Source organism: Megalobrama amblycephala, linkage group LG22, assembly GCF_018812025.1.
Source record: "Megalobrama amblycephala isolate DHTTF-2021 linkage group LG22, ASM1881202v1, whole genome shotgun sequence".
Classification (NCBI taxonomy): Eukaryota; Metazoa; Chordata; class Actinopteri; order Cypriniformes; family Xenocyprididae; genus Megalobrama; species Megalobrama amblycephala.
The window spans coordinates 17,147,987-17,169,649 of record NC_063065.1 but is presented as its reverse complement, the minus strand read 5'-3'; the positions used below and the strand labels follow the sequence as shown (position 1 = coordinate 17,169,649).

At 36.2% G+C, this 21,663-nt stretch overlaps 3 protein-coding genes across 3 annotated transcripts; 2 read left to right on the top strand and 1 right to left on the bottom strand.

Annotated features, from left to right (window-relative positions):
- Positions 1–80: 80 nt before the first annotated feature.
- Positions 81–7,627, top strand: c8g (complement component 8, gamma polypeptide). Its single transcript, XM_048175445.1, has 7 exons — positions 81–359; positions 573–709; positions 4,646–4,716; positions 6,386–6,493; positions 6,702–6,803; positions 6,879–6,908; positions 7,545–7,627. The coding sequence occupies exons 1-7, from the start codon at positions 189–191 to the stop codon at positions 7,553–7,555; spliced, it is 630 nt and encodes a 209-aa protein (XP_048031402.1). The 5' UTR covers positions 81–188; the 3' UTR covers positions 7,556–7,627.
- A 1,586-nt stretch (positions 7,628–9,213) lies between these two features.
- Positions 9,214–10,724, top strand: LOC125258486 (lipocalin-like). The gene is made up of 6 exons (XM_048175446.1): positions 9,214–9,380; positions 9,487–9,626; positions 9,719–9,798; positions 9,893–10,006; positions 10,091–10,192; positions 10,290–10,724. Exons 1-6 carry the CDS (start codon positions 9,288–9,290, stop codon positions 10,307–10,309), a joined length of 549 nt encoding a protein of 182 aa, XP_048031403.1. The 5' UTR covers positions 9,214–9,287; the 3' UTR covers positions 10,310–10,724.
- On the bottom strand, positions 10,515–21,469 carry zfx (zinc finger protein X-linked). Its single transcript, XM_048175433.1, is given in 9 exon segments — positions 10,515–13,089; positions 13,897–14,046; positions 16,001–16,135; positions 16,217–16,354; positions 16,460–16,612; positions 18,496–18,613; positions 18,615–18,811; positions 18,907–19,005; positions 20,944–21,469. Coding segments are annotated over 8 exon segments (2,193 nt in total). The 5' UTR covers positions 18,974–19,005; positions 20,944–21,469; the 3' UTR covers positions 10,515–11,854.
- Between the last annotated feature and the right edge of the window lie 194 nt (positions 21,470–21,663).

The window sequence follows — 21,663 nt, the reverse complement described above, 5'->3', positions numbered from 1 at the left end:
AATCGACATTTTGTGTGGGTTTGTCGAGGGGTTAATGATAAACTTGAGGAGAGGGTCATCATCCTAATCTGTGTGTGGCAACACTGGACAGTTTACCGACTCTTATTAGCGAATGTCTAGCAGAGCTGTAGAGGAGGGTTGTTATAACGCGTTTTAGTAAAGAGACAGATAAAAAAACAACTGATTTCATGAGTCGCTTTTGGCTACATCTGTTCTTTGTGCTCGCGTGGCTCAGTTTCTGGGAGCCTGCCGAGGCACGAAGAGCACGGTTTAAACCAACACCACCGAAGCCAAAGAAATCCGAGGCAGAAAAAGCTATTGAAAAACTAGCTCCAGGTCAAAACATCAACATTGATCAGGTATATTTCAACATCCTTTATGTCAAAGCAATTAAGTTAATTCGTTTTGGCACGTTGAATTAAAAAGGCTCATCATATGAACATTATTCACATTTATAGGCCATTAATCTTGTCCCAGACGGCAAATATATTTCTTTATAAATGCAGTATGCACACAGAATTATATTTACACTATCTTATTTAAAAAAAACACACACACAACACTCTCTCTAGATGAGTGGGAAGTGGTACCTGCTTACTGTAGCATCACGGTGTAAGAATCTTCTGGAAAGCGGCTTCAAAGTGGAGAGCACGACTGTCACTTGGACTGTCACTGGTGACAAGGTGTCTGTCAGCACTGTGAGAAAACTGTAAGTACTCCTTATGTCACAAGGGGGAGCACTTTACTGAGTTCAAGTCTTGCCAGCTGATTTTAGTTCGCTTTATAATATTGATTACTCCGAATATTGGTAAAATTAAGATTAAGATCTTAATCAAGATTAAGATTTTGTTGTATTGACCCTTGTAAGGTCCACCCAATGTGGTGTGTCCAATGGTGTGGCTTAAGGTTTCCAGCTATTTTTGTGTCTTCGGTTACTTATTAAAGAATTTTAAAGCTGCTGTCCGCGATTTTTGGCCCTCTAGCGGTTAATAAACAGAACTGTACGCGTCTTGCGGAGGAACATTCTAGCCGGAGCTACTTTTCTCTGTGTATGTCTATGGCGAGTTACGCAGTTACTGTGATACTCTGCGGCGAGTCCTACCAGTCTGGTCTGAAATAGTCCGAATATAAACACTTATTATAAGTGTACCATAATGATTCAGGATAAGACAAAAACACGGTTTGGAAAATGGGTTCATGTTGTACATTCTCATTATATGTCTTTGTACATTTTGAACACAAAAAAAGTTGCGGACTGCAGCTTTAAGTTAGGCCTAAATTAAACTCTTATCTGACTCCATTTTATCATGACCTCGAATTTCGGTTGGAATGGCATTGGATTGGGCTATTGGTCATTTATATAATATGCTAATTTAGGCTACCTAGACATTTGATTATTCTATTTAAAGGATTAGTCCACTTTCAAATAAAATTTTCCTGATAATTTCCTCACCCCCATGTCATCCAAGATGTTCATGTCTTTCTTTCTTCAGTCGAAAAGAAATAAAGGTTTTTGATGAAAACATTCCAGGATTATTCTCCTTATAGTGGACTTCAATGGACTCCAGACGGTTGAAGGTCAAAATTAGAGTTTCAGTGCAGCTTCAAAGGGCTTTAAACGATACCAGACGAGGAATAAGGGTCTTATCTAGCGAAACGATAGGAAAAAATACAACTGTATATGCTTTATAGGCACAAATGATCGCCGTGTATGTGCTTCCGCTTTCCGTATTCTTCAAAAAGCTTATGTCCTACGCCTTCCCTATTCTACTTATGGAATAAAACGAAACTGGTGCCGCGTTCGTTCCGTAAGTTGAATATCGTTTTGCTAGATAAGACCCTTATTCCTCGTCTGGTATCATTTAAGGCCCTTTGAAGCTGCACTGAAACTGTAATTTTGACCTTCAACCGTTTGGAGGCCATTGAAGTCCACTATAAGGAGAATAATCCTGGAATGTTTTCATCAAAAACCTTAATTTCTTTTCAACTGACGAAAGAAAGACATGAACATCGTGAAAGACATGGGGGTGAGCAAATTTTATTTGAAAGTGGACTAATCCTTTAACCCTTTACTTTTGATTGTAGGCCTACTAGTTCAAACATTTATCTATATTTTGTAGGAATTGTAATCAGGCGCTACCTATTTAAAGAGAGTATCCTACCTATTAAAAGTATTTTGAGCCAATGGGATCACTTGACGTCCTAATGGAGACCCGATTTCGAGGAAAGACCAGTTTTGTCACCATACCGTTCATTAGCGTGGATCTCATGGTCACAAACTCGCCAGTATGCCATTATTTAAAGGTGCAATGTGTAACTTTATTGACAGAAATGCAATATAATATACATAACTATGTTTTCAGTGGTGTATAAATATGATTATGCCTACATAATGAACTGTTATGTTTTTATTACCTTAGAATGAGCCATTTCTATCTACATACACCGCGGGTCTCCTTACATGTTAAATCGCCAGCTTCTCTATATTGCAATTCACAACTTCACCGCTAGACGCTGCTAAAATTTACACACTGCACCTTTAAATAGTTTAGTCCCCTACAACTTAGTTAAAGCTCAAACTAAAATGATGTTTGATATTATTTTTAGCCAATAGTTTTTTGTCTAGCCCCTTTTAATCTAACTATATAACAACTTGAATAAAGCTGAGTCAATAACCAGAGGTTATTGCTACCATGAAATATGTTTGCTATAATTTCAATAGTATTTTTGTCTAGCCCCCTACAGTGAATGCAACTGCATAACAACTTAACTAAAGTTAAATAGTTAGGCCTGGTTTCACAGACAGGACTTAGACTAAAGGCCCCGATATACTTCAAACGAAGTTCTTTTTCGTTCTTCGTTTAGGGGATAAAATAAAGTTCAAAATACGTGAGCAGCGATATACCGTAATCGAACATCTGGATTAGGCCTTAGTTCAATTAGAGCATTTAAGTAGCTTTTATAAACATGCCCTAGAAAAAACATTAATGGTATGCATCTTGTGACAAAACAATGGCACTGACATATTTTAAGATATGTCAGTGCAAATTGCTTTCAGTTAAAACAGCTACAATATGCATTTTAGTCTGGGACTAGCTTAAGCCTTGTCTGTGAAACCGGGGGATAGTCTCTCTCGCCTGATTTGCCCCATGCTTCATCTATCCTGAGCTCTATGTGCTTAACCATGGATGCAGATTTGCGGAAACATGGATGCAACGTAGGCATAATCTACAGTGCTAAAGTTTATAATTTAAAAGTAGATCAAAATAAAATCAGATGTAACAATTTATTATTAGTCAGGTAAATGTATCATGCAAATTACATACATCGAAGATAATAAATACAAAACATCAAATGTTCAGAAATCTGACATCTGAAAAATACATAAAGCTGAGTGTATGGAAGACTATCGGCATTACAGGCTAATGTGGCCCTGAGCCCTTTGCAACATTTCTTTAAATGCTCAAAAATACTCACCCCCAAAACAAGACAAAACATCCTCCAAATGAAGGCATGAATTAACTATTGGAATTTGCATTAATTAAGGTCCCAGACCTGGGTAGTTTTACCTTATTGGGGACAGAATGTAATTTGCATCAAAGAGCCTATGAAAGGGGACACCCTCCACAATGAGCAAAGTTCTAAAACGGGATGAGACCTTTGTAGTCACACTGAGACACTTAAAAAGATACCAAACATGTTTAGCAATTGTTCACATTAATCCATATGTGACCCAGGACCACAAAACCTGTCATAAGGGTCAATTTTTTGAAATTAGGATTTATTCAGTATTTTACCGAGAAACAACTGTTTGAAAATCTGGAACCTGAGGGTGCAAAAAAATTAAAATATTGAGAAAATCGCCAATAAAGTTGTCCAAACGAAGTCCATAGCAATGCATATCCACTAACAAAAATAAATTTTTGATATATTTACGGTAGGAAATTTACAAAATATCTTCATGGAACATGATCTTTACTTAATATCCTAATGATTTTTGGCTTAAAAAGAAAAATCTATAATTTTGACCCATACAATGTATTGTTGGCTATTGCTACAAATGTACCCATGCGACTTATGACTGGTTTTGTGGTCCAGGGTCACATATAGATTTTTTGGGTGAATTAGGTGATCTCAGCATGTGGAAAGAAGAGAGAGAGAGAGAGAGAGAGAGAGAGAGGGGTGGGGGATAGAATAAAAGAAATGCAGATAAGACAGTACTGAGGTGTGATGACTGATCTAATCAGTGTGATTGTGTCTTGGATGAGAAGGCTAATTTTGCGGGAGAGTTCAAATGTTAATTTCCAAGAAAAGTCCTTTGTTTTCTTAGAAAGTAGCCCTCGGGTCCTAGACAGCTTGGCACCAGCATTACACTATTAGATAATTATAGCTGATGCAGCAAAAGCAATGGATTGTCAAGAAACAACTTGTCTTTTCAGAATAATTTGTTTCTCTTTTATTTAAATTGCTAAGACATGTCTAAAACTATTCAATGATTCAAATTAAACATAAAAAACATGTTATTTTATATAATAAAATTATATATATATAAAATTATTTTACATCAATTATATTATTTTAAAATTATAATTCAAATGAATGAGATTAGAATGTATTCATCCATTGTGCTTTTTCCTAATGTCAGCAATTTTGAGTGCTGGGAGATCAAGCAGAACTACATGAAAACAAAGACCCCTGGCCAGCTCTTTCTCAAAGGTAGGTATCTGGTGCAGACTGAACTCCACTGACCACCAGACCAGAGTTCAAAGTCTGTCATTCTTACCACTATCTAAACTGATGGTTTCCTAGTTGTGAAATTTTCCTTGACCTGGACTGCTTACATCTGACAGTCAGTCAAAGGAAAAGGTTTGGGAAAAAACTCAGACAACCAGCAATGATTAAGCATGACACTTTCATAAATGACAGTAGACCTGCATTTAACTCATTATAACATTTTGGTTAGTGATATTAGGGTTATGGTTAGGGTTTTGTTTAATGTCATTTGGTTAACATATGCACAGTTTACTGTAGTACAAGTACAAGTACAAGTGTATATACTGTAACAAAGTGTTACTAGTATTTTCTCTCTGGACAAATACAGTAGTGTTTTTGTGACGGGGTGGTATGTGACGGGGTGGTAAATTTCATCCCAAAATGTCCCTCGATAAAAATCACATTCTTGGGGGTAAAACTTTTTCTTTTTGGCAAGGTTCCCGTGGTAAAATGTGCATTCCAAGGGCTAAATAGCATGTTTTTTGGGCTCACTTCAACCCGTGGACATGAAAAACAACCCGCGGCAACAGTGTAAAAGTAGCCTAGCCCAATTTTGCGGGAAAAACCCAGACTTGGCAACACTGTTTGGTTCATTAATTCACTCATTCACTCACTCACTATATCACTCTCACACTTTTTACTCAATTTGAATGTCTCCCCTCCCCCAGTTTTTAAATTTTAAAACCAGCAGATCATATAGAGATACACTTTGTCCATACCACCCGTCACATCATTTACCACCCCGTCACATTTACCACCCCGTCACAGGGTCATTTTGTTAAAAGTTTATGGAAAGAAAATGAAATAGTACATAAATTAATGTTGAATTATGTTCTTGTTGTGTGGACTAATCAGATAAATGTAACTTTATTTGTATTTTTTCAGTGAATTAATTATTTCAGTACAAACAATGAGGCCATTGAAAGGTCAAATTCATATTTCAAGATTAAAAATCTAAGAATAAAAAAAATAAAAATAAATTACAGACTTTCTATTGATGGTTTCCAAAAAAGGGACATTTTACTATTAGGAAAACATTAGATTTTAAAAATCTATTTCTTCTTTTACTACTCCAATGGCATACATTTTGTCCGTGACGGGGTGGTACAAGAATGGCTGTCTTGCCTAAATAAAAAGGATAATATTAATAAAGATTTTGTGCCTGAGGTGGGAAAATGTGTTTTTTGGAGGATTAACATATCTTTCAAGTTGTATGTTTGTTTAAAAAAAAGTTTGCTCTTAATGAAAATTTAGAAAAGTGCAAAGTGGAAATGGCACCCGTTTCGTAGAATGACTCATTAGGTATTAACATAATTGCATTAACAACAAAATATTTGCAAATAATGCTATAACATCTTTTTTTATTATTATTATTTTCCTATCAGCTTCACACAGGCAGAGTCCCACTAGTTTGACAAATTATTTGTCCAAATACCTGTCTTCATTTTAAACAGTAGCCTATATCTTATATATTATAATTTAAACCCTAAAAAATAAATGTCACTTGGTTTGATTTTTTTTTTTTAATCAAATAGCCTACAGTGTCATTCAAATGTTTGTAAGTCTCATAATCATTTTGAAGCTACTGTCTTTTCATCATTCCTTTATGCAGGTAAGAGACCTGATGAGAATATGGACATAATGGTGCTTGAGACGGACTACAGCTCATATGCAATGTTGGTTTTTAAGAGAGCAGGGAAAATTACCATGAAACTATATGGTAGGTTTTAATAGTGCCTATTTTAGCCTATAAACTTCTCACACACATCCTTTATTGTCATAATGGCATCAGTATATTGTGTTTCCATTAGGGTTATCTAAAAAGCCCACGTGTGTTTTACAAATGACCATTTTTTGACCATCAGTATTTGTGGAGCCTATTGTGAAAAAGTGCATCGTTTCAATAAATCATTTGTTTCTTTTGAAAGGACGGTCGAGTGAAGTGCCTGATAAAATCGTGGATACGTTTGAGGATCGTGCAAAGACATTCAATTTGGGATTGGACGTCATTTTCCAGTATCCCGACTATGGTGAGACAATGGACAAATAGTCCTGTTATAATAAATCGGTTAATAAACTCTTTTTGACTCGAGACTCTTTTCCAGGGTTCTGCGAGTCCACAGAAAAGGTCCTGGGTAAGATCTAAATGTGTTTGTTTTACATCGGCTAAGTGATATTTTATGATGTAAGACATGTAAGCCTATATTGTGAAGTAATCCAATAATTGTTATATTCTAATATAAATCATATTCGCGAACGAAACGTTATTTTGTATTGGTTCTTTTTAAAGATTCAAATGTACCGATTCGCAATGCGTATATAAATAATCGACAATAATGAAGAACATTGACAGAATAAACAAAGTATTCGAATACAGAGTGATAAACTCTTTACCTGAATATTTATTTCACTATATACAATAGCACTTAAAACCCCGTGCGAGAAGTTCTGCGAACTGATTCAAAAGAATCGATTCGCTAAATGAATCATATTTCTTAACTTCTCAGCGCCGTTGCTTGGTGTCAGGCAACATTTACTGATTGGTTGAAAGAAATTTTTACATCCTCCAAAAAGAGCCAATCCAACCAATTGTGCATCTCCCGCTTGTGTTATAATCACGTTTTTGGTTTTAAAGGCATGTGTTGCTAAACTTGCATAACCTCAAATTAGGTTTTGTAACAAAAAAAAACAAAAAACAAAAAAAAAATCCTGCATAACTTTGTATAATATCTAAGTTTTGCCTAACAACTCTATAATTTCTTCTCCACCAGATATGACCTAAGACTGACTGGCCTGCATCTTTGATTTTGAGCACTGTGAGAATTACAAAAATAAAGTTATTTTGTAATTTCAAGGTTTTGTGTGTTTTAAAAATGACATTTTAAACTTTGATCATGAACAATAGCATTTAACATAACAAGCACTATGATAAGTGGGACCTACAAATTGAGAAAGGCCCATCCCCCTAATCCATAATATTAGGTTACATCCTTGGAAATATGCATCGAAAGTGGTGTTTTTCCTCAAGCCATTCTTGATGTAAAAAAAAGTTCTTATAAAACAAGACAAAGGAATCTTGGTAAGATTATGTGGTTTGTGATGTAACTCTCAAAACAAGACTCTGCCTGCCCACCCTTTTCAGAGTTACACAACACAAAGTGGTAAACATGTTGCATATCCATCCAACATTCCAAAAAGTATCCAAAGGAAATCATTTTCTTATGGAAAAACATTAAACACAGAAATGAACTTTCAACTCAACTTGTTTCTGCAGCACCTGCCATATAGTACTTAACATATGGAAATCGAAAGCTACACAACAGCAAATGCTGCTATGCATTTTGATATTTTGCATTGCATTATTGAGTCTTAATTCAGAACATAATTTGCAATTTACATATTGTTCAAAAGTTTGGGGTCAGTAAGATATATATATATGTATATATATATATATATATATATATATGTATGTATGTATGTATATATATTTTAAAGAAATAAAATTGTTTCTTCATCAAGGATGCATTAGGCTAAACTGATTAAAAGTGATAGTAAAGACATTTATAATGTTAAAAACATTTTTATTTCAAATAAATGCTGTTTTCTTAAAACTTTCTATTCATCAAAGTAATCTGTAAGTATCAGTTTCCACAAAAATATTAAGCAGCACATTTTCAACATCGATAATAACATTCCTCTATGTCATTATCTTTAATAGCTGTCATCTGAACTTCCTTATTCTCATAGAATTAGAATGATTATTAAAACTTTATAGTTATAATTATCATCCTTGGCATAAATGGGCCTTTATTCGGTAAATTTGCAATTAAATCATCAAAAATGACATCAAAGACATTTATAATTGTTACACAAGATCTCTATTTCAAGTTCTTCTGAACCTTCTATCCATCAAAGAATCCTAAAAATGTATTGTTTTCCACAAAAATATTAGTCAGAACAACATTAATGATAAGAAGTAATGTTTCTTAAACACCAAATCAGCATATTAGAATGATTTCTGAAGGATCATGTGACACTGAAGACTGGAGTAATGATGCTGGAAATCCAGCTTTGCATCACAGGAATAAATGACATTTTTAAAATATATTAAAATAGAAAACAGTTATTTTAAATTGTAATAATATTTCATAATAGTGCTGTTTTACAGTATTTTTGACCAATTAAATGCCTGTGAGAGACTTCTTTCAAAAAAAAAAAAAAAATGTTTGCATGTATTTTGAAGGTCAAACCTGGGCATCAGCCCGGGGGTCATAAAAAGCATCAAGAATGATCTCAAACCCACATATACCTGGAAAAATCCACACGTGCGTGTTGCACGTTGTGTAACGACTGTAATTATCATTCCTGCTGTCTGTGGAGGTGGGAGGGACTGAAGGAAGGAGGGTTTGGGGGGCTCACTGAGGATAAAACAGCGGCTGCCATTCGTCTCCTCCACACAGCCAACTTTACCTTCTGAACTGCAAACAGAGAGAGAACCCTAGACTTCTGCAGCCATGACTGTCGTGTTGAAGATGCTGTGCGTTCTGCTCTGTGCAGTGTTCGCCTCTGCTGAAGTCATGCCTATGACTGACTTCGACCTGGAGAAGGTAAAATCAAATATACTGTCGTTTTTACTGTAAAACACTATCTCAGAGGTGTTAAGCAGGTTAGCAGGTTTTGTTGGACTAAAATAGTTGTATTCATTCTCTACAGATGGGAGGAAAGTGGTATCTCGTTGGCTTTGCTACAAATGCAAAATGGTTTGTCAGTCACAAGGATGACATGAAAATGGGAGCTGCCATGCTGACGGCTACCGCGGACGGAGACCTTGACCTCAGTTACTCTAATCTAAAGTAAGCTCAAGTTAGCTTTATTGTATGTCCAAGGAGAAGAGTTTTGATAAATGTTCTTTTAACAATAACTTATTCCTTCATTTGTTTCTTAGGAGTGATGGTTCCTGCTGGAGAATGACGCACCTTGCCAAGAAAACTGAGACTCCAGGACGTTTTGTCTTCCACAGCCAGCGTAAGTCTTCCTGCTTTTGCTTTCATCTAATGGTTAAATTGCTTTTTATCATCGTACTTTGTTTCCTTAGCCTAAATGTGTTCGATTTTATCAGGTTGGCAAAATGACAATGACATGCGCGTGGTTGACGCCAAATTTGACGAGTACGCGCTCGTTCACACCATAAAGACCAAGGGAGACGTGTCTGAGGTTCTCAACAAACTTTACAGTAAGAGCTCGCTTTGTACACAATATAGATTACATGTTTTCACAAATAGATGCTGAACGAACTCTGAATGTGTCACTATCACAGGTCGTACCACAGAAATTACTGATGATTTGAAGGAAAAGTTCAGGCAGTTCTCTCTGGACACCGGCATCCTTGAGGAAAACATTGCCATGCTGCCACCAAACGGTACATTTTAAAGATATTAATCGATCACCAGGTCACTGATCATGTAAATTTAAATTATAATACACTTAAAAATTAATATTAATATCCTGTTTTACAGGAGAATGCTCAGATGCCTAAGCATCTCATCATCAACCATTAAGGACAAAGACAACTTCAGCTGGTCTGATCATTTCACCTGAAAAACAGATCTGAATTTGCTGGCCTTCGTCTGCTTGGTTTTGGTCTTTTTCACTTTGTGCCTTAAACACAGTTATGTCGAATCAATTTGCAACTCCAGAGCTTATCCAAAGGACGTCTCAAGCAGGGGGACACGATGGAAAAGTATTACCTTGTCCAAATGATGCATTTTACTAAGTTTAACTGTATTGACGTGCAAGGTTTTCTTTTTGGTGTTGATGTTGGAAAAGACATGTCTTATCACTAATGCCACACCTACAAATTTTTTTTTTTTTTTTATTAACAGTTCTCTTTTTTTTTTTCTTTGGTGGTTTTGTTTACTGCTGTTGAATTAAATTGGTTTACAAATGACAAATGTTGGTGTGATTCATTCAAATTCTCCATTTTACTATGAAAAAAACCCCAAACATTTTGGACACAAAATACTGTTTATTACTTCTGTATTTACAAATATTTCTTATACACATAACATAACATCTTTTAGAATCTCTTTATTCCAAATTATACATTTTCAGTATCTGTGTAAAAAATAAAATTTACCCTAAACGTCTTAATAATAATAATAATAATAATAATAATAATTTGAGGGTGAGTTTTACAACAAACAGACCAGAAGCCAAACGGCAACATTCAAGAAATACACAAACATACTAGCGTCTAAATTAAAACAAATTTAGATTACCAGCCATTCGGCCTGATTTGATTGACTGCACTGATCAGATCTCAACATCTCTTATGAGTTGAGAAATACTTGTAATATTTTTTTTTCCTTGTGACTATTAGCAAGAAAACCTGTTCTACATTACATTCTAGTCGTTTTCTTTATTAAATATCAGCTTGAATTTGTCAGTTCGCCAATGTTGGCGATGCATTTTGGTTAGAAGAACCTTTTGCACTGATGAAAAGTGAGTTTCCCCAAACCCTATCTAGGCTGAACAGCCATTTTCTCTCAAATTAAAACATTTTTTAGCAGCCAGTGCATAAGATGAGTATTTCCAATTCATTTTAATTAGACATTCTGCTTATCTGAAGCTAAGAAACCAGTCAATAAAGCATTAGCACTTCCGTACTTGTAAACGCATGTGCACATACACGCCACAATCATCAATGCTATTCAAACATGGTTTGTGTAACATGCGATACAGGAGTCATAATTCAAATTTATAACCTGACGCTGCAACATAAAACTTAACGTCCACCCTTGATAATTTAATATGCAAGTTAATCTATTTTCGCATTAAACCTAAAGCTGGTCAGAACAACGGTTAGTTTTTCTGATTTAAACTCTCAAGAAAGGTTGATTAAACTTTGGATTAATGCGTCTTCAAAACGTTACAGCAGTGTAAAAGGTGGATTCTCTGAAATAGCCTCTAGTTGGCTTTCCAACGGTCAGCTTTTGGCCCTGAAGACCACAGCTACATCAGAACAGACCTCTTCCTGATGGCTTTCTGATTGGTGTCGCTATGGCAGCCAAGGTTGCAAAGGTCACATGGCAGGCATTAGGTCTTTATGATGCCTCATGATGTGCTGATTCTTCTCCGAAGGTCTTCGGAAGCCTTTTGAGCAGAAGTCACAGCGGTGAGGATAGTCTTTGGTGTGGATGGAGATCACATGCCTTTTGAAGCCAGAAGCATCACCTGTGCTGTAGTCGCAATACTGGCACTGGTATACCCGGCGCTCCCGATGGCCCTTGGACAAACCGGCGCCGCCCAAAATTTTCTTACCCCCATGAGCACTGAGTGCAAACGTCTTCTTAAGACCCTTTTTGTCAGGAAAAGCCTGCTGCTCCTTGGTGTGCACTGACAAAATATGCCGACTGAGAACAAATGGATCTGCGATTTTGAAATTGCAATGCCTACATTGGTGTAACTTCTTAGCCTTATGGGCGGCCGAGTGCTTCTTGAGCTCGGACGGCCGGTGGAAGCCTTTTCCACAGACCTCACATTTATGTGGATAGTCTTTGGTGTGAACTGAAATGATGTGGCGCTTCAGGTCACTAGAATTGGAGCTTTTATGGTCACAGTGGGTGCAATGGTGCGTTTTAGCTTCCTCGTGCGTCAGTCCGTGTTGTAACAGCTCGTCGTGTTCGGCGAACGTCTGGAAACAGCGGTCACACTTGTAGGGCATCTCTTTGCTATGCTTAGTCTTCACGTGCGTCTTTAAGTTAGACGAGTCGGCTGATTTGTAGTCGCAGTAAAGGCAAGAGTACGGCTTCTCGCCGGTGTGGGTCCTCATGTGTTTCTTCAGCTCTGAAGGATGCCGGAAGCCTTTCCCACATTCAACGCAAATGTGAGGGAAATTCTTGCTGTGAACGGCGAGCAGGTGTCGGTTGAGAAGTCCTTGTTCTGCCGTTTCATATTCGCAGAACTTGCACTTGTGCATTTTGGTGGTGGGTGGTGAGATCTGAAGCTTGGAGTCTCGGTGGTGGTGTTGCAGACGGTGGGAGAACAGCGTCGCCTGCTGGTGGAACTCCTTTCCGCACACTTCACACTCAAATGGTGCTTTACTGCTGAGGGTGTGGATCTCCATGTGGTTGTGGAGATTGACTTTTTTGTTAGTGGTGAAATCACAGTCCGTGCACTGGTATTTCTTTCGGTTTACGACATCCTGATGGTGATTCTTGGTGTGGCGCTTGAGGAAACCACGTGACTTGAACTTCTTCCCACACAGCATACAAGGGTACACCGTAAGAGGCTGGCCGTAAGGTCCAATGATGATTGCTGAAGTTGGAAAAAAATAAAATAAAAATGAATATAATATACGCTAGTGTTCACAAGTTTGGGGTCGTTAAGATTTTTTTAATGCTTTTGAAAGAAGTCTCCTTTACCATAAAATATACAGCAAAAACAGTGATATTGTGAAATATTATTACTATTTAAAATAGATGTTTTCTATTTGAATATATTTTAAAATGTAATTTATTCCTGTGATCAAAGCTGAATTTTCAGCATCGTTACTCCAGTCTTCAGTGTAACATGATCCTTCAGTAATCATTCTAATATGCTGATTTGGTGCACAAGAAACATTTATTTTTATTAATTTTTATTTTATTAATTTATTTTTATTAACAAACTTTATTTTTATTAATGTTGAAAACAGTTGTGCTGCCACAAAACCAAGAAGTTAGAAAGAACAGCATGTATTTGAAATAATTTTTTTTGCAACATTATAAATATCTTTACTGTAACTTTTGAGAAAAAAGCATTCATTTCTTTTAAAGGTCTTTTGAACAATAACTTAATATTACTATATATATATATATATATATATATATATATATATATATATATATATATATATATATATATATATTCTTAACATTGATGATAATAAAAATGTTTCCTTTACTGAACTAATAAATGCCGTCATGGTAAGACTTCAAAAACATAAAAAAAAAAAAAAAAATTAAAAAGAAATCTTACTGACCCCAAATTTTTGAATGGAAATGTACATAATTGTAATGAACCAAATTATATAATTAAATTCAATAAAAAAAAAAAAATTAAAGTGAAGCAGTAGAGATGTACCTGTCTGAACGTGACGAAGTTCAGAACGTCTTTTGCTCTTGTTCTTGGTTCGTTGACGACTGAGTCTTTCGATCATGTCAGACTCATCAACGTGCAGCAGAGCACTAGCTGCTCCATTCCGGTTCTCACAGCTTTCACTCTCCTCCCCACCTGACACACATTACATCATTTCTAAGGTTAGAACAAAAACACTTACAGTGTCCTCCACAAATATTGGCACCCTTAGTAAATATGAGCAAAGGCGGCTGTGAAAACAAATCTGCATTGTTTATCCTTTTGATCTTTCATAAAAAATAAAAAAAAATTCACAAAAATCTAACCTTTCATCAAAGTACAACAATTGAAAGTGGGGGGCAACTCACATTATGAAATAAATTGTTTTTCTCCAGTACAGGTTGGCTCCGATTATTGGCACCCCTAGAAATTCTTATGAGTAAAATATCTCTGAAGTATATTCCCATTAATATTTATATTTTTTAGCACACCAGGGTGACTAGGAGCATACAATTGTCCAGCCATGACTTCCTGTTCCACAGGAGTACAAATATGAGGAAACACAAAGGCCAAATTCCTATAATCATTCATCACAATGAGTAAAACCAAAGAATATAGTTCTGATGTGCAGCAAAAGATTATTGAGCTTCACAAAATAGAAAATGTCTATAAGAAAAAAACTAACACATTGAAAATCCCCATTTCCACCATCAGGGCAATAATTAAGAATTTCCAATCAACTAAAGATGTTACAAATCTGCCTGGAAGAGGACGTGTGTCTAAATCGTCCTAATGTGCGGTGAGGAGGAAAGTTTGAGTGGCCAAAGACTCTCCAAGGATCACAGCTGGAGAATTGCAGAGATTAGTTGAGTCTTGAGTCTCAGAAAGCCTTAAAAAAATAAATAAATAAATAAATACCAAACAGCACCTACATCACCAAAAATTGTTTGGAAAGGTTTCAAGAAAAATCCTCTGCTCTCATCCAGAAACAATCTCCAGCATATTCAGTTGTCAGATACGACTGGAACTTCAAACAGGACCGGCTTCTATGGCCACATGAAACTTAAAAAAAAAAAAAAAAAAAAAGAGCTTTTTGTCAGCAAACCCACCAGATGGGTTTGGTGCACACATGGATAAAAAGTACTCCATGCCCACAGTTAAATATACTGCTGGATCTTTAATGTTGTGGGCCTATTTTTCCGCATGAACTATCAAATACTAACAGATAAAAATCAAAACCTGACCACTTCTGCTAGAAATCCAATAATGGGCCATGGTTGGATCTCCCATCAGGACAATGATCCAAAACAAACATCAAAATCAACACAAAAAATGTCACTGAGGAAGCTTCTGCCATGGCCGTCCAGTCCCCTGACCTAAACCCTAAAGAAAATGAGTGGAGTGAACTGAAGAGAAGCACAACCAACATGGAGCTGGGAATCTGAAGGGAAGCACAACCAACATGGAGCTGGGAATCTCTACATACAGAATCTGTAGAGATTCTGTATGTAGAAATGGTCTCTGATCTCTTGTCAGGTGTTATAGAAAATCATCAGGCATTATAGAAGACGACTCAAAGCTGTTATCTTGGCAAAAGGACGTTGCATTAATTGGGTGCCAATAATTGTGGCCATTATGAACTAGAGAAAAACATTCATTTCATAATGAGCTTTCCCCCCCATTTTCAATTGTTTTACTTTAAAGGTTAGAATTTTGTGATTTTTTTTTAATGAAAGATCAAAAGGATAAACAATGCAAATTTATTTTCACAGCCACCTTTGCTCATATTTACTAAGGGTGTCAATATTAGTGGAGGGCACTGTATATATCCCCTGTGCAAGTATGTGTATAATAAAAGGCTCAATTGTGATTATCGGTTAACTCACTAATTAATTCACAAAAATAACTGCATATGTCCATCTCATAGTAAGAAAATGTCCTTATTAGGAAATATACAAATGAGTTAGGGTACATTAAAGCATATTTTTCTTTATAATTAATTGTACAGAACTAATGTAGTAAATTTATAGCCATAAATATTGGTTGTGGAAAACACTGCACAATGCAACTTTTGAATATGACCAAAAAAACATGTATGAGTTTCACTAACTGTAAGCAGCTGCCCAGGCCACAGGCATGAAGTCTTTGCCGAGTGATGTGCTGTCAAGTGTCCGCTGAGCATTTCCAGGGTCCTCACCACCCACCACCACTTCCATGTAGACCTCATCTGTGATTTTAGCCACATCTGTTGGGGGAAGAACACATAGTATTGGAAGAGGCACTTGGAGGAAAGTCTTCATCACAAACTGACAGTAACAGGACTCACTGATGTCATCCTGGTTTTGATTGGCTTCATCCATTGACATGTACACCATCTTCTCTCTTATAGGCATTCCAGAGGAATCCACCAGCTCCATGGTTTCATCTACATCAAGCTCAGTGTCTCCTATGTCAACAGTGCCTCCTGTAAATTTTCCATAAATGTGTAAACACCAAATAGATATATAAATAATACAATAAAAAGAAGTGTTTGTAATGAAGAATAATGTCATGCAGAAGACTGATTTACCCAAGTCCTCCTCCCCTGGGTGAGCCTTGATAATGTATACTTTGATGACCTCTTGACCCTCATCATCCTTGTCCACATCCTCTGAGTCTTCTAAAGTGCCTTCAATGGTGACTTTAGCATCCTCATCAGAAACCACCTTCCCAGCCTCATCCACTGAAATAAAACCAAGACGAATGGTGACAAACAAACAACATGCATATTCTTTTAACTTTACTATTACTACTAAGATATGCACCAATGCTGCTGATAATTATTTTCATGTTATGACCAACTGTTAAAATTGATATTAAAAATCTATACTACTTTATCTAAATGAATTACCACTAAAAACCTTAAAAACTAAAATCAATCATTATAAATGATACAAGTCATTTTAGCCATCACAATGTTCAGTATAAAATAAATAAATAAAAAAAAAAAAATAAAAAAAAAAAAAAAAAAAGGGAGACGCAACGTCAGTTACACTTTTTCCGTAAGTTAAATACGGAAGGCGGTCTGGCAGAAGCTAGATATTTTACTTTAAAATGTGTTAAATATAGATATTTTTTCTTAACACAAACAAATCGCTTCGCTTCAGAAGATCTTTATTAACCCCACGAAGCTGTGTGGAGTACATGTTTATGATAGATGGATGTAATTTTTTTTTTTTTGATGCCTCAAACAGGTGGTTTCCATGCATTGCCATTATAAAACTTTGGAGCATCAGGGTGAATATTAATATAACTCTGATTGTATTCGTCAGAAAGAAGAAAGTCATATACACCTAGGATGGCTTGAGGGTGAGTACATCATGGGGTAGTTTTCATTTTAAAGTGAACTAATCCTTTAAGTAAGAGTTAAATTAGAGTTAAATGTAATCTAAATGTAAAAATAAAGCAAATGATCATTAAACATCCAATATCAACCAATAACTTAATCTTTAAATTAAAATAATTAATAAATAAATAAATAAATAAATAAATAATTAATAAATAAATAATGGCCGATAACCGATATGGCACCAATATATTCTGCCTCCCAAATAATAATAAAAAATTGACATGGTACTTCTATACTAATTAATCGTAAATCCCAAATAAAAATAATAATAAGCCGCGTTTCCACACCTAGGGACTTTGGGATGGTACTCTGTGTGTTTCCACCGCAGGAACCAGGGTCTAGATGAAGTTCCAGGTAAAAATTCCCCCCTCAGAAAGTCCCTGCTCACGAGGTAGTACTTTTTCAAATTTCAGGAACTTTCGAGGTGGGACTTGGGCACTGAACATGCTGATTGGTTGAGTTCACGCATGAATTTTGATTGGCTGACTCCACGCAGCATTTTATTTCAACCACCATTTTTAAAAATCTGTTGCGGTGCGTACAGTAAGAGTTGTTTGCTATTCGAATCAACAATAGAGTTCAATAGAGAAATACCACCGATGGACTGATGACGAGGTTCAGGCTTTATCGAGCTTATATGCGGAGGACAAAATCCAGCAGGAACTGGAAAGTTGCGCACAGTCCTACGTCACCGGACTAATTTGGCTAATCTTCATGGTACTTTAGACCACAATGGAAATGGAGACAGCAACAGGTCTGGGGGAAAAAACGTTTCTAGGACAAATTATTCCGGGTCATTTCAGTCCAAACACGGCTAAAATCAGAAAAAAAAAAAAAATTCAACATGTAATGCACTCTAAAAGGTGCAGTAACATTAGCAAAATTTCAACAAAAAAGGTCCATTGCCTATTGTCAACCATGTAGCGACGTTTGAAGCCCAGCTCACATGGAAGTCACTTTGAAACCAAGCAGCTTTTTATTGGTAAACGCAGAAAATTCACATGATCAACTTGAACCCATTGCAAAAAATTGCCATTATGTGAAATTCCCGATCTCTTAACTGAAATAGCTAGATTTCGCCTGTGAAAATTTGCTGAACAACAGTAAATATGACTGAACCGGTTTACTGTGGCCAGCGACTTTCTGAACAATGAGTAATTAATATTCACAGATTATTTTCAACAAAAGTTCTATTCTCACTGGCTGAAGCCACTCACAAGAGATCATGAGGTAGTCTCCACAGGTGTCAGGATCCTCCTGTACCTGAGCGTCAGTCACCACATCAACCCGCAGTCCTTCATCCTCCAGAGCCACATCATCCGGTGACATCACACAAGGTCTCCACCGCAATAGTGCCCAGCTCTTCGTCATCATCTGAGCACGGCACATACTCCGCCACCACATCCTCGATAGCTTCCTGGATGACCAGCTCCTCATGGGCAAGGCCATGCACTGCAATCTTCTCACCCTCCACGTCAGAGACGAGAACCGACTCCTGCAGCTCTACCACCACCTCGTCTTCTCCATCACCCTCTTTTGTAGAAGAACCCACACATTTGTATATAAATATCTTAATGCTCATAAAACAACAATCTGAGAGACTTTATCATAGTCATTGTTTGTTTTACCTGTCCCATGGAATATGATCTTAGGCTCATGGGAATGGAGAGAGAGAGCCGTCACATCTTCATCCATTATCTCCACTGGTCATCTGCATAATATAAGACCTACAGAAACAAAACGCAAAAGAAAATAAAACCATCAGGAGGACACAGTAAGAACATAAGATGAAAAAGTCTGATTTTCACAGCACAAAATCATCATTACATTATACAGTACAGTCCAAAAGTTTGGAACCACAAAGATTTTTAATGTTTTTAAAAGAAGTGTCATCTGCTCACCAAGGCTACATTTATTTAATTAAAAATACAGTAAAAAAAAAAAATATTATTACAATTTAAAATAACTGTTTTCTATTTGAATATATTTCACAAAGTAATTTATTCCTGTGATGCAAAGCTGAATTTTCAGCATCATTACTCCAGTCTTCAGTGTCACATGATCCTTCAGAAATCATTTTAATATGCTGATCTGCTGCTCAAGAAACATTTAATGTGTACAATTATACAAAATATTTGTGTACAATATTTTTTTTTCAGGATTATTTGATGAATAGAAAGTTCAAAAGAACAGTGTTTATCTGAAATCTAATCTTTTGTAACATTATAAATGTCTTTACTGCCACTTTTGATTGATTTAATGCATCCTTGCTGAATAAAAGTATTCATTTCTTTAATTTCTTTTCAAAAAAATAAAAATAAAAATTCTTACTGACCCCAAACTTTTGAACGGTAGTGTATAATGCTACAGAAGCTTTGTATTTCAGATAAATGCTGTTCTTTTGAACTTTCTATTCATCAAGGAATCCTGAAAAAAAAAGTACACAACTGTTTTCAACATTGAAAATAATCATAAATGTTTATTGAGCAGCAAATCAGCATATTAGAATGATTTCTGAAGGATCATGTGACACTGAAGACTGGAGTAATGATGCTGAAAATTCAGCTTTGCATCACAGGAATAAATTACTTTGTGAAATATATTCAAATAGAAAACAGTTATTTTAAATTGTAATAATATTTCACAATATTACTGTTTTTTACTGTATTTTTAATTAAATAAATGTAGCCTTGGTGAGCAGACGAAACGTCTTTTAAAAACATTAAAAATCTTAGTGGTTCCAAACTTTTGGACTGTACTGTACATTACATCAGAATTATCTTGCAATAGGATTAAATAATAATAATAATAATAATAATAATAATAATAATAATAAATAAAAAATCCATTTATCAGTTATAGGTAATAATATGAAAATAATTATCACGTCTTTCTTGATATACTGCATAATATAATAAATACTTTTTTTTAAAGATGCAAATCATTAAATCTAATTCAAATAAAAATCCCTCTCTGGACTTTAGCTTGCCATTATGTAAATTATTAATTAATTTTAAGTGCCTGATCTTGACCAGTGCATATTTCTGAAAATCTATCTTTATGTAGAATTACTTTAAACAAACGCATATTTATTTTTATTTTTTTGCACAATAGGAATGACCTTATTACACTTTTAGCACAGCAACTGTAAGCCAAATAGGCTCCCATGAATCCCATAATCATACTGTAATTTAGTGTTGACCCTTCTATTCCCATCTGTTTACAAGCAAGAAGGGGCGTTCCCTCCCGGAGCCTTGGAGCCAACAGTGCCCCACCCACTGATAGAAACCAAACACGCCCCTTTCAGCTGCGTCGCCATTTTGAATACATTGAAATAATTAATCAAATCTTGTAAATATATACTTAAATGCCATCATAGTGACACTTAACACGATCTACAATACAATTATTGTTTGCGTAATCATCTGCAAATGAAATTAACGTGTAATTGCTTATGAATCAGTCACGCAGGTCTTGAGAGTCTCGTCTCTGCGGCCTACTTTAGGCCTCTGAAGGCCGCGGCTCGGTGCTAACAAAGGCCTACGCGCCATTACAACGGCGTTAATCCCTCAAACAGATAAATACACAACTCACTCCGAAATACCGCATTAGACGCGAATTTAAAAAATATAAACTTTCAGATTGTGTTAAACACGGCGGCCTACCTGTTGTATTTTTTTGTTTAGTTTCCAAGGCCGTACGGGTTTCCTTCTCCCACCCCCAGTCTCGGGCAGAACGCAGACGGGGCTCTTGTGTGAGTAGGGCGGGCCGCCGCAGAGCGCGGAGGGGAGGGGCCGAGTCTGATGCGCTCCGAGGCGCTGCAGCCTCCAGCTCCTCCGGCGCTTACGCCGCCTTCAGAGGCGCACGTCACTGCCTCGGAGCCGCAGGAAAATGCGGAAGGAGTCTCAGACAAGTGGCCGCAGTCCGACTCTTTTGGCAGGCCCATATACTGTATTTTTTCTGTGCTTCGGCGAATTTAAAACTAGGCGATTTTGACTAAAACCAAACAAATGCTTTTGTTTTCGTTTAGCGCTTTGGAAGTCGGTTGTGAATTGAGTTTTTTTGACGTTGTTTAATTTGTGGTGGCGTATGATGCGGAATGAGCGAGCTCGGGATATTAGCCAGTTATGGATTTATGCTTATAAAAATGGTTTTAACAATCATAATGCTTATTACGCAAACTGTTTTGGTTGGAATTATTAGCCGAATAGCACATTCATACAGTATGCTGCATGACCCGGTTGTTTTACGATTTTATTCTTTTAGGAACACGTGAGAACATACATCAAATGAATTTGTTCTAACATTATCAACATACTTCTATAAAGAATAACTATTTACATACCAAGAACCAAGCAAACATATATAACAAATAATATACAAAA

What these genes read in the sequence shown, in the direction of transcription:
- LOC125258486 (XM_048175446.1), top strand. Translation starts at nt 9,288, where the DNA reads ATGACTGTCGTGTTGAAGATGCTGTGCGTTCTGCTCTGTGCAGTGTTC. An exon ending in TTTTGTCTTCCACAGCCAGC is followed by an intron (nt 9,799 to 9,892) that starts GTAAGTCTTCCT and finishes CGATTTTATCAG; the next exon opens with GTTGGCAAAATGACAATGAC. An exon ending in GGTTCTCAACAAACTTTACA is followed by an intron (nt 10,007 to 10,090) that starts GTAAGAGCTCGC and finishes TCACTATCACAG; the next exon opens with GTCGTACCACAGAAATTACT.
- c8g (XM_048175445.1), top strand. Translation starts at nt 189, where the DNA reads ATGAGTCGCTTTTGGCTACATCTGTTCTTTGTGCTCGCGTGGCTCAGT. An exon ending in GTCAGCACTGTGAGAAAACT is followed by an intron (nt 710 to 4,645) that starts GTAAGTACTCCT and finishes TCCTAATGTCAG; the next exon opens with CAATTTTGAGTGCTGGGAGA. An exon ending in TTTCCAGTATCCCGACTATG is followed by an intron (nt 6,804 to 6,878) that starts GTGAGACAATGG and finishes ACTCTTTTCCAG; the next exon opens with GGTTCTGCGAGTCCACAGAA.